Source organism: Lutjanus erythropterus, chromosome 17 (assembly GCF_056507025.1).
Source record: "Lutjanus erythropterus isolate fLutEry1 chromosome 17, fLutEry1.hap2, whole genome shotgun sequence".
Lineage (NCBI taxonomy): Eukaryota > Metazoa > Chordata > Actinopteri > Lutjaniformes > Lutjanidae > Lutjanus > Lutjanus erythropterus.
In genome coordinates, this window is record NC_139333.1 from 17,476,589 (window position 1) to 17,487,676 (window position 11,088).

Consider the following 11,088-nt stretch of genomic DNA (forward strand, 5'->3'; position numbering starts at 1 on the left):
ATCTCCACAACTTTCAGTCTAATTTAGCATACTTTCTAAGTTATAGTGGAAAGTTATATAAACACTAATAAATCAATTATTGCTTCATAAATCAGTAAAAAGCCATTAATATATTCAGTATTTGGGCTGCCAGGTTGTAAAGCAGCCCTTTGGCTGGTGTGTATCCTCCCGTAAACCCTTTTTAAAGTATTCCTTATTAAAAAGTAATACCTATTTTTCTTTCACAGTTGCACGCGCACAGATAGAAATAGATTTTTGTTACATTTATTCATGGAGATGGTTTAGCAAAGCCATACTGAGAAAACACCTTATATCTTACTCTTAAAGATTCACACGTTCATACCTAGGAGCACGTCCTGAATGGCACGTGATTCACACGAAAAGATGAATTGAATTTTTTTGTTTGGTGGAGTAATTTACTGTTTAAGCCCTCCTTTAGTGTAATTGTTATCCACCCATTGAGAGAAAGGTGTGTGTGTGTGCGTGAAAACAACCGGTAATTTCAGAGGGTGTTGTTTAAACACAGTGGAGTGGCCTCACCCACTGCAAACCAACAGGCAGCACCAGCCTCAGCAGCTGCAGCTCTTAATCTCCAGCTTGTCTAGCTGGTCTTTCTGTATGTCTGCATGGGTGGAGGTTAATGGAACGCTACGCATTTAAGCTGCTCTCTGTGGCTGTGTGAGAACAAGTTTTTGGGTGTTGTTATGTAAGTGGAAATGAAATGCGAAAGGGCCTAAAGGCTGACAAAGGGAGAAAGTCAGCATCGACTGAAAGAATCTGACTGTTCCACAGACTCTCTCTGGTCTGAAAAAATGCAAAAATGACTCTGAGCTGCAAAATACAAAGTTTGTGAGCCTAAAGATCAACATTACGACATCCGTCTGCACATATTAGAGTAAACGTTACAGTTTTGAACAGCTGCCCCAAAGCGGTATCAGCACTACCAGTGGTCAAACAACTCTGCAATCAACATTTGTTAACTCAAAACAACGAGATGAACCTGTTTTAGCACCAGAAAACCGGCCATGTTGCATGGATTTGGTCCAGATGCCTAATTTGTAGCTGTAATAAAGTCTTGAATGCTGCCAGTTTTGCAGATGATTATGCTGTGACAGCAACTTGGAGCAGGCAAGTGTTGAATGACAAGTTGTTTATCCTCTCACAGGGCTGTTCAAAACAAACTACAACTGTCAATTTAACTCTGGAGGTGATAACAGGACTTAAGTGGTATAAACACTATAATTTAAAAAATCATACAGGAATTTAGAGGAATCAACTCGTCTTTTCACATTAACTTAATATAAATACAGAAGTTTTGTTTATTCAAGTTGATTAAACTTATAATTTCTAGTAGTTATTTTCAGAACACAACAACATTTTTCACAATTTTCTGACATTTTGTGGATGAAACGACTAATTAGTCAAGAAAATGATCTGCACATTAATGACAGTAAGAATAACTGTTATTAGTAACCCTAATTAGATACACTTAAAGACTATCATTGTTTGTCAGCAGCTCACAAAAGAAAAATGTCTACTGGGTCTTAAAGGCATATCTAAACTTTTTTTTTTTATCCCACTATGGTCATATAGAGACAAAAGAAGAACTTATTAATAGACTTTTCTTCAAATTAACAGTGAAGTAAAGGCTTTCTTTTCATTTTTCTGTCGTTAATGGTCAATGAACAAAACAGATAAATGAAAATATGAAAATAATGAAAATAAACAGATTTTCTTGATTTCTCTACAACGTTCACAAAAGTCGTGAAGGAATTAAAGTCTTACAGACAGGAATCTAGAGACATCAATCAATCTTTTCTCATTAACTTGATGTAAATATACAAGTTTGATTTACTGGAGATGATTTAACTTAAAATTTTTGAGTATTTAGTTTTAGAACACTTCAGAACTCATAAACATGAGTTTGTCTAACTTTAAGTCTTTCGGCTTGTGATGATGAGTTGAATAAAGTACTGTTCAATCAACTCATTAAATTAAGTTTCTAAAGAAACATGACCAGTTTATTAAGAGACTTGCCAGGATACATGGTTCAAGAGTCAAAGTTCTCCTGAGACACTACTTTTTAAAAATAATTTTTAATGTTTTTCATTAGTTTCACATAAATATATTTACATTTTATTAATCTCAAGTTAATTCAACTTAAGGTCTCTAGTCTTTTGACTTGAAATAATAAGCTCAATTCTATTTTATTTAATTAAGTATACTTGCATGCTTAAAGCAACAGAGGAACTTTTATTTTTAAGTTGAACCTGCTTATAAAGATCTACAGTGTGTGACTGAAGAGTTGCTAGTTCAACTCAATATCTGAGTTTACTGAACATTTTTCTGAAGTACAATGAGCAGTATGAAGTTTATTTAACTTGAAAAGTTTATTTGTTTTATTTTGTTGCCAATTTCATTACAAAATAACCTCAACTTGTCTTTTCAGATTCAGTCAACTTAAAATTTTAAGGCTGCCTGAACATTAACTTTTTAAAATTTAAAACAGTTTATATTTGCATTGAACACAGACAAGTTCTGTGTCTAAAACAGAATTAAATTAGTTAAAAACATACAGTAGTACTCCCAGCAGATTATCCGGACACATTCTTGTTGTGCTTGCTAATGTTTTTGGCCCACAGCCTGGATCTTGTTGAACGCTTGAGGAGTCAGCTGTTTGCCAGTCTGGAGAGCCTGTTACAGTAGCTTCTTCATCACATTGGCATGATAATCTTGCCACAACAAAGGATGAAACCAAACCCTGAACACGTCTTACCTGAAGTGTCCCACATGTTGAGCTCGATCCTCTGTTTGTCGATCTCGAAACTGGCGGTGTAATTCTCAAACACCGTGGGAACATAATTCTGAAATGAGACACGTGCGGCTAAAATTAGATGAAAGCTCAGAGGGGAGTTGTGTACATTGGAAGACGTGATTTAAATCAAGATAATGCGAGGTAGAAAAGGAAATGTTAATTATTTCTGTCAGCTGTGGTGCAGATGATACTGCACTCTTGAACATCAGAGGCATGAGATAGTGTGTGCGCGGAAAGTCGATGAGGCCAATTCTGAGCTTTGACCTATTTCCGAATTCAGAGATTTAGGTCAACAAGCTTTGATTTCATTATCCTCAACAGTTCAAGAGTTTCAACCGACTCCACGAACTCTACAAGTACAGAGAACATTTCAGCCCATCACATCTGTGGCTCTTCTTTTGGGTAACATTTGGGTTTTTGGTTATTTTCAAGACCATACCTGCAAATTAATTAAATTTAATATTGCTGTTGCTAATGTTTTGGAAATGTATTGTCATCAGCCTTCTGTAAGCAGAGGCAAAACCACAACACAGATGAGATGAAATGAGATTCTTCATGTGTATCCATTCAGAATCACAACTGGTGTTGTCCAAAATGTCCACACTGAACAGTGTATGTTAGCTGTAAAGTATTTAAGGTTTAAGGCTGGGTTGCACCAGCAAGAACTGATTAAGTCATGGCTTAACTTTAAATTATGTTGCACCAAACTTTTAAACTAGATTAAAACTAAGAGATATTACATTTAAACCTCTCTTTAGCCTTCAGTTTAGTTTTAGCTCTAAAATTAGATTCAATTTAATTCTGTTTAAACTTAAACAATTTAAAATGCTGCCCAGTACTTTTTAACTTACACTTGAGGAGGTTTAACTTTTAAAATAACTGCCCCAAGTTCCTCAAGGAAAGTGAAGAGACAAACTCAGCCTAACTGAGTTTTGTTTTGCTTCTTTCACTCCAGTTGATAATTTGGCCAACAAGTATTTCTCAAAGGATCGTGTGAAGGAGTTATTATCAGTAGGTTAACTAGGCTAACTAACTTTTTTATCTACCTAGCAAACAATATATTAGGTAACTTTTTAGGCGGATAGCAAAGAAGGAAACATTTTAACTTTTTAGCTAACAAACAATATAACATTTTTATAGCTTCCTAACAAACAATGGAACTTTTTGTTAACTTTTCAGCTAGCTAACAAACAATAAAGCATTTTTGTACTTTTTAGCTTGCAAACAATGTAATGCTTAGTTGGAATAAAGAGCGGTCTAAAGTTTTTGGTTTTGCCCTCCCTTTAAGACTTCCACACCACTCGAATTTATACTTTATTTATTTTAATTTCCATATTGATTAAAATCTTTTTCATCTTGGTTTTAATCACTAAACTTGGATTTACTAAACTGGAATGTGCTTAATTTTAAATCTGGATTTGCTCAGTTGAAACCTAGTTTTGCTAAACTGAATAGAACTGGAGTAAATTAATATTTGTTCTGAATCCTTTATTGTATCTGATCATTTCAAATTGATTAGCTTAGCTGTTTTCTTCGCAGAAAGTCCAGTAGATTATTTTGTGACTTGTTTATCTTGATAGATGATTGATAATGATAAACACCATTAGACATTTTGGTCTCATATGGAATCATTATAGGCTCCCTATCTGACAACACAAAATCTATAAACGCAGGTGTGATTCAGCGTGTTGCTCAGGGGTATTTCGGCTCACTGGTTGTTTTTGTGGTAAAACCAGACATGTTTCATTATGTACAGACTGGACTGCTCCTACAACGACCGACGGTAATCAGCTGCTGACGCGCGCGATGCGCAAAGGCGCACAAACGGCAAATTTCTGTGGAAACTGCGGACTGAATGTGAATGAGTCTGAAACCTGAAGATGTTTTCATTTCACCTAGTTTTTACATCATTACAGACAAAAAAGATACCGTCACATTCTACGATAAATCAAGATCTTTTTTAAGAAATCACCAATTTACAGTGCTCCAATAAGAAATGTGCACTGTCCAAATTCAAATAAATACATATCAATAAGTAAAAGCTTGTGTGTAACTAGTCAGCTGCCAGTAATAATTTATATGATATGAGCAGGTTTTAAAGTTTCACAGATGTCAGGCTTGATGGAGACTTTTTCGTGCCGTCTGGTGGTTTCAGGGACTTTACGCACCTGTGCTGCAGTCATCACTCCTGTGTTTATCTTTATGAAATACTGTCTCTTACCTCTGGATACGAGTCTTTGGCAAAAACGTGAAGGAGAGCCGTCTTGCCACACTGAGCGTCGCCCACCACCACAATCTTACAGCGGAGTAATCCTTTGCTCTCCATCGCGCCCCGAGTATCACTGAGTGGCTCCGTGTTGCTGCCTACTTGACATCTAGCTCCGGACAAGTTGAGAGTCGAAGAGCCGCTCTAAATGTTGAAAATGCTGAAAATGTTTTAATGTTTGTCCTGCAGAAGAAATCACGGCAGTTCCAACACACACAGAAACTTCAGCACCACAGTCTGACGGAGTTTCGGCTACATGCTCTGCGCAATGCCCAGCTCATCTGCTCCTCCACCGGTGAAGTGAGATGTGACAACCCCACCTGTGAAGGAGCGCACATAAAAACTAACGTCCTGTAAGACCTTTCAAAATAAAACCCAAGGAAGCCCTAATAGTTAACAGTACTGATAGTTGGATACAACATATAAATGATTTTATACATTAGGTATTCTATTTTATATGTATTTTATTATTATTATTATTCAGTTGGTTTTATTTTCCACTGTATGTTGTGCATTCTATGTACTCTATTTTCTTGTTAAAGTGTTTATTATGATTTGTTGCACTTTTCTTGATATCTTTATTATGTAATGATTGTCTTATCAAACGTTACGTAACGTAACGTTTTCTTATTTTAGATGAATTATGGCATTCTGTCCCAGTTTTTACATAAACAACTCGGTATATATCATTTCTTTGTTATAAAGGCTTCATTTCTTATATTAAAAGTGCTATAGAAACAAACAAATAAACAAAAAACCCTTCCCACACACACTGTGCCTGTCTGTACCAACACCAATAAATAGTAGTAGGTGTGGTCATGTGCCCACAACCACAATAAGCAGCAGTAGCACTTGATTAGGTGGACACACAAGAATGAATAACATAACATCTTTTATTTATTAATTTTGGGATCATCCTTTTTTTTTTATTATATTTTACAAGAAAGAAGACAATAAAGTTGAGCAACAATTTTTAAAAAACAAACATAACTGGAACAGTTAAAGTGCATATGCAATTAACAGACACACGAAAAAGAAAGAGGAAAATAAATTAATTAATTAATTAATTAATTAATAAACAAAAAAACGAACGAACGAACGAAAATAGCACATTTATTTGTTTACTTATTAATTTGCTTGCTTTGCTTTTGCTTTGAAGCTCAGATCCTGTACTTCCGGTTTTCCTCTGGCTGTCTTGGTGAAAAGTTAATGTTTTTTGTTCCCCCCCCCCCCCCAGTTTATTCACTTCAAGGCTCTGTATAAATTAATTATCCTGGTTTTGTACATCATCCTATGATCCAGATGGAGAAAATGTGACAATATGGTGAAACCTTTATGAAATTATAGTAAACTAAATATTTTACAGTCCTTTATTTTTATCACAATTATTCAAGTATCACAGTACAATAGGATAAACGTGTATTTCATACACACAATGATTCTCTTACGTTTTGATTTCTCATTTAACTATTCACATTGTTACAGGTTGTTGTCATTGATTGTGTGTTTGGCTCAACTAACCTCTGACAAGTCTTTAGCTCCATCTTCTGGTCAAACTGAAGTAGGCATTTTATTTTCCACAAGTGTGGACCTGCACAGATTAAAGAATGCTGATTGTCATTCAGCTGTTTGTTAAGGGTCCAAGCAGCTTCGCCTTATTGTTTTTTCGCCAGATGATTCTTTCTTTCTTGTCATTTCATCATTTTTCTCAGCTAAAAGTGTCTGTGCAGCACAAACTAAAACTCACCAAAACTGGCAGGTGGGTTGCGAATTCCACCCACTGCTCAGGTAAAAATGACGCTCACTGACCTGAAGGTGGCGCTGTTTACGAAGCTTACATTTTTGCAATCATCTGAAAATTGGCTGAGCGTAAAAGAAATGTTCTTTCACCATTTTAATTATTATATTCATTCATTATATTAAAATGGCAACTTTTATAACATTTTTCTCAAATTTTATCAAAATGATGAAGCTGAAAATGAGATTGTATCATCTACAGACTTTGCTGACCTTGTTTTGTTGTTTTAGATTTGTTGGGGGAGCTATTTGCCTTTATCTGAGATGCTGTAGATATGACAGATATGACTTTTCTTCACTCGGTGTTTGAATGAATTATATCAGCAACATTTTGACTTTTGTAAGTTTAAACAGATAAAAATGTTCAAGTTTTGCACATCTGATCTGAACTTGTAAGAAGATGTATGGACACCATGTCCTCCCAGTGGTGAAGTCTGTAAGTCACCTTCTCTGGGGATCCAAAGGTCAAGGCAACCTCTGCATGATTGTGTGCTGTGTGTTTTATCAATGCTTGTTTCTTATAAGCATCCAAGTCCTTGCAATCTCCCTTGATCCAAATTCATTGCTGCTTGTGGCTATATTATTATTTGGGGAGTAACTTGTTACATTTGATTTAAATGCATGAGTTTTACTTGAAACAGAGTATTTCTACACTGAGGTATTGTAACCTATACTTAAGCACAAGATCTGAGTGCTTCTCCCCCATTTGCATATGTGTGTGTGTGGAAAACAGAGCATCTGAGAGCACTTACCACATTTTCACACTGTGTGATGACTGTGTTTGTGGTTATATGTGTGTGTATAAGCTGATGCCCATGAGATTGTGTACTAGTTCTTCACTGTTTCCTGTTTGACAGACTCAACCATAATAAGGTGAGAAGGCAGCCACAGTTTCAGGGGGTGAGAATCTGTATGTATGTTACATTAGAACAAGTCATTGCCACTGAAAACAAAACTACAAATACAATTGAGTGTGTCCTGATCAATCTTTTTCTGCAGAGAAATAAGGTCAAAAATGCACCCACAATCCAAGTGCTGCATCTCATGGGCTACATGATCTAGGCTAAGGATTGCAAAGATGTCAAAATCACGAGGGATGGATTGCACCAGTTGGTCTTTACTAACACTGGGCCTAACTGCTAAGTCAGTCTTTGTTAAGACAAATCTTTAGAATGGGCTTTACATTGTTGCACCAACCAAACTTAAGCTTGTTATTTACTATGCCTGGTCTTAGCGATGCAAGTCCTTGTGAATGTTAACAATCTCCTGCTGTCTTGCAAATTTGCTGCAACATTACAGAGGACCAAAGAAAGAAAGAAAAAGAAAAGGTGAATTCAGGGACATTGAGATAAGAAAATTAATGGACCTGTACAGCCAGTACAAGAAGACTCCCAAGCAGTCCAATGTAATTACAAATGTAAAGAAGCAGTTGAGTTGGACAGAAATAACAGAGGCCATAACGGACTTGCACAGCCCTCATTCAGAAAAAGATGTATAGAAAAAGTGGCATAAGATTTACACCCAGTCGTGGCAAGAAGAAGGCTTAAATCTAGATAGTGTGACTATTAGGACAGACTTTTAGCAACATGTTATGCCTTACTTAGTTTAAGACCAGATGTAAGCCATGTTGATGCAACCAGCAGGCCATGATCTGCACAGATGAGTGGTGGACTGACCACCGCCTGATTTGCTCTGTAACAACAATCAAAGAAGTCAAAAGAAACTGAGCCTCCCAAAACTCAACACCATGACCGCAGTCCTTGAGACCAGCAGGGACATAATCAGCCTCAGAACCAGAAAACATCAGGATTGGTTCAATCGAAATGACACCAGGTGCCAAAAATAAGGCCTTCTATGGCCTTAGCAGCTGACAACAGGCTCGTTCCAAGGCAAAAGCAGTTGTACGACACAGGGTGAGAGAACTGACAAACAACAGGTGGATGGAGAAGGTCCCGGAAGTCCAGTGGTTTGCTGACACTGGTGACACCACAGGTCTCTTCAGTGCCACCAAGGCTGTGTATGGATGGAGCCAGATACAGTCCCCTCCAGTCCAATGATGGATGATCTTTGTTGAAGGAGGCAATGGGCATCCAGGCCTTTAAAATATGTCTCTCTCTCTCTCTCTCCCTCCTGGAAGGCTGGTACCTTTCAGGCACCTTCCTTGGTTTTGTTTGATTTGATTGTGTTTAGTTTAGCTTTGATTTCCTTCTAGTTTATGTTAGCACACACTCACAGCAACCAACACCTTCACCACACCACTGATTGTTTATTTAACCATTAGTTTTCTTATGTTGATTTATCTTTAATGAATTAATCATTTGTTTTAAAAGCTGTTACTGTGTGGATCTCCTTTGTTTGTTATGCTCTTCAGCGAGCTGAACATAACACCTGTGATGAACAAATGTCTCTGCCAAATGAAAGAACACACTTCAGAGAATGGCATGCTGACTGATTTTTTCCAATTTTGGATACAGCTTGATGAAAAACAGCAAATAAACAAATGCAGATATTTGGGAAAATCAGTCAGTATGATATTATATAAAGTGTGTTCTTTCATCTCGTAGTGGCATTTCCTTATCAAGGTAATATGACATACTGTAGATGTGTTGGGTTTTAGTTTGCCCCAGCACCAAGCAGAGCATATTAATGTCTTTTCCTTCTGTTTTTTAAAATTTTCCTTGGACTTTTTGACACAAAACACCACTGTTGAGGTGGGGACCAGCAGAAAACTGAGCAACAACAAGGCCTCTGGACCTGACTGGATCCTAAAGGAAGTCCTCAAAGACTCTCAACTCTTACGTCATGTCTAAAACCTGCTCCATAAAATCTGGGACGAGGACGAAACTCCTGCCAGAATCATACTTGACTGCGAGTAACTGCAGATGACTGTGACTTGAAACAAGTGACTTGCCGTCATAAAGGCATCTGTAAGTGTGTTCTAATATCAATTGTCCAGTTGTGTCAGGTGTTTTAAAACGTCCATGGGCTCTAAAGGCCTTAAAGACATCAGGAATTTCTTTATTTTTCTATTAGAAATGTGTCATTCTAAAATAAATGCTTATTTATTTTGTCTCTTTATTGTGTGAATCTAATTTGTCATAAATAACTATTAAATGCCAGAAACTTTTATCGGGATACGGGGGTTAAACACCCCTCATATTGGCTTCCATATGTAAAATCGAATAGAATATATTCTCTTTAGATTTGGAGAATGTAATTCATCCACATCTGTACATACCACATCATCATTATATGATAACTCCTAAATAGCATAGTGGAAGCTGAACTGCAGCTGCATGTATTTCCTCCAGCTGTGTCCTCAAATAATCCCATTTCCTCCTCCCAGTAGGCTGCTCCAGTGTCCGGGGTTTGAAACTCTCCGCAGCGCTCTGACTCACATTTGGCCAACAAAACGGATCGGTCACTTTTCCAGCTGCGTCGATCACACCGCAGACAGGCAGGAAAACACAGGAAGTTACAAGATTTGGCTTTTAAAATAAAAGCTTTTTCAAAATAGAAAATCATATCAGTGTTCATAACTGGAATTTTATCCCTAATAAATATTGAGTACATCTCTAACAAGACAGAAACACAATTTCAATTTATCAATGCTCATCCAACTCTTTATTAGCATTATAAGTGGTATTTTATGAGTAAATTTTACTAAATATATATTGTATTTATTTCCTTAAAATGAAATATTATTTTACAGGACCAGATGAGCGAGTATTGCATGTCCAGAACCTGTGACATCCAAAGTTTGTTATCTTGGCTGATGTTTGAGGTCTGCTTTATGTTGATTTCAGATTAAAAAGACCACATTAAGTTGCATTTGCATAAGCATTGTTTTAATGTTTACGGTTACAGTGGTAATGTTTGGGGACAGTGCACCCACACAGAGACAAATTGTAATTATTCAATATTATTTTGTATTTTCAGCAGTTTGATCGTTGTGACAGATCCTCTTGTACACTAAAAAGTGCAATATAAACCAGATTTTAGGTGTTCCCTGTTGTTCCCTGTTGTTCCCTGTGAGCGAAGTTCATGGTTAGCATGATTGGTTGGTCACTCTATTTCCTTGAAAATCCCATTTTGCTGCTATAAAGTGATTAAAGTGAGACAAACAGACTGAAAACTTTAGCCTATTAGATGAGCCAGATGTTGACAGTTTTCCTTCATATTTGTTATCACAATACTAAGCATAGCAAAA

At 36.7% G+C, this 11,088-nt stretch overlaps 1 protein-coding gene across 1 annotated transcript in view; it reads right to left on the bottom strand.

Moving 5' to 3' along the window:
* The window catches only part of LOC146312053 (rho-related GTP-binding protein RhoN-like), a 46,145-nt gene extending 40,751 nt beyond the window's left edge, over positions 1-5,394 (bottom strand). The window contains exons 1-2 of the mRNA XM_084740751.1: positions 5,037-5,394; positions 2,777-2,864 (exon numbers count right to left, since the gene is read on the bottom strand). Of these exons, the coding sequence (XP_084596877.1) occupies positions 2,777-2,864; positions 5,037-5,141 (193 nt within the window). The 5' untranslated portion in view covers positions 5,142-5,394. The remainder of the gene's footprint in view (positions 1-2,776; positions 2,865-5,036) is intronic.
* Positions 5,395-11,088: the final 5,694 nt, after the last annotated feature.